Here is a 1,238-nt window from a genome sequence, read left to right as displayed (position 1 = left end):
CCTGCTGCAGAAATGTATTCTTCTATCAAATATTCCATTTGATTACTAGCGTCATCTGGTTCTTCATCATTCGTAAAATATACCGGGCATACTTTTTTCCAACACGCATTAATAGTGCCTGATTTAACCATACTGCTGCTATATTATGTATGGCAGAAAGAATGTCATAATTTTTCCAGATATCGTTGATGCTGCATGTGGGATTTTGATCAATCGTTTTAACAATATGTGTGAATGTTCGGCGGAGATAGTAGGATTTTAATGCAGCAATTACACCTTGGTCCATCGGTTGTAATAATGAGGTAGTTCTTGGAGGCAGGAAAATTACATGGATATTAGGGTTCACTTCGTAAAGTTCTATGGGATGGCCCGGAGCATTGTCTAGCAATAAAAGTACCCTAAATGGAATAGCTTTTTCGCTGCAATACTTTTTTACCTCTGGCACAAAATTTTGATGGAACCATTCGTTAAAAATCGAGCGAGTTACCCATGCTTTCTTGTTGAATTTCCATATCACTGGTAAGGATTGAATATCGAAGTGCTTAAATGCTCTTGGTTTTTGTGAATGATACACTGCTAATAGTTTTAATTTTAGATCTCCTGTTATGTTACTTCCTACCATGATTGTAATTCTTTCTTTATGTGATTTTAATCCAGGAATCCGATTCATATCATTGAAGACGTAACTTTTTGTTGGCATCTTTTTCCAGAATATGGCTGTTTCATCTACGTTAATAATTTGTTCTGGAAGAAATCCTTTTTCTGCTATAATATTTTCGAGCACGGAAGGAAAGTTTTCTGATGCTACTTCATCTGCACTACCAGCTTCTCCATGAATTTTAATATTTTTCAAGTTTGCACGCTTCTTAAACCGATCGAACCATCCTGAACTGGCTTTGAACGTACTTTCTGTACCATCGAGATTCTCAGTAGCGCTTTGAAGGTCTTGGAGCAAAGATTTCGCTTTGGTCTTTATAATTTGCAGGCTAAGAGGAATCCGCTTGTTGATCATGTCTTCGATCCATATGAGTAACAAACTCACCATTTTCTCAATCAGCTTATCTCGTACTCGCGTTCCCATTGCAGCTCCTTTCCCAGAATTAAGAAGAGTATCCTTTTGTTTCACGATAGACAGCACTTTTGATTGTGGTCTTTTTATATCGCGGGCTATTGCTGCTACAGTTTTTTCACTTTCGAACTGTTTGATTATCCCAACTGACATCTGTTATACAAAAAAG

General features: G+C 37.2%; 1 protein-coding gene across 1 annotated transcript; it reads right to left on the bottom strand.

The window, feature by feature from the left end:
• LOC118512670 (tigger transposable element-derived protein 1-like) lies at positions 1 to 1,238 on the bottom strand. Its single transcript, XM_036057428.1, has one exon. It carries the CDS (start codon positions 1,220 to 1,222, stop codon positions 26 to 28), a length of 1,197 nt encoding a protein of 398 aa, XP_035913321.1. The 5' UTR covers positions 1,223 to 1,238; the 3' UTR covers positions 1 to 25.

This window comes from Anopheles stephensi, chromosome X (assembly GCF_013141755.1).
Source record: "Anopheles stephensi strain Indian chromosome X, UCI_ANSTEP_V1.0, whole genome shotgun sequence".
Lineage (NCBI taxonomy): Eukaryota > Metazoa > Arthropoda > Insecta > Diptera > Culicidae > Anopheles > Anopheles stephensi.
Note: the sequence above shows the minus strand (reverse complement) of the source record. Positions and strands in the feature narration are given on the sequence as shown.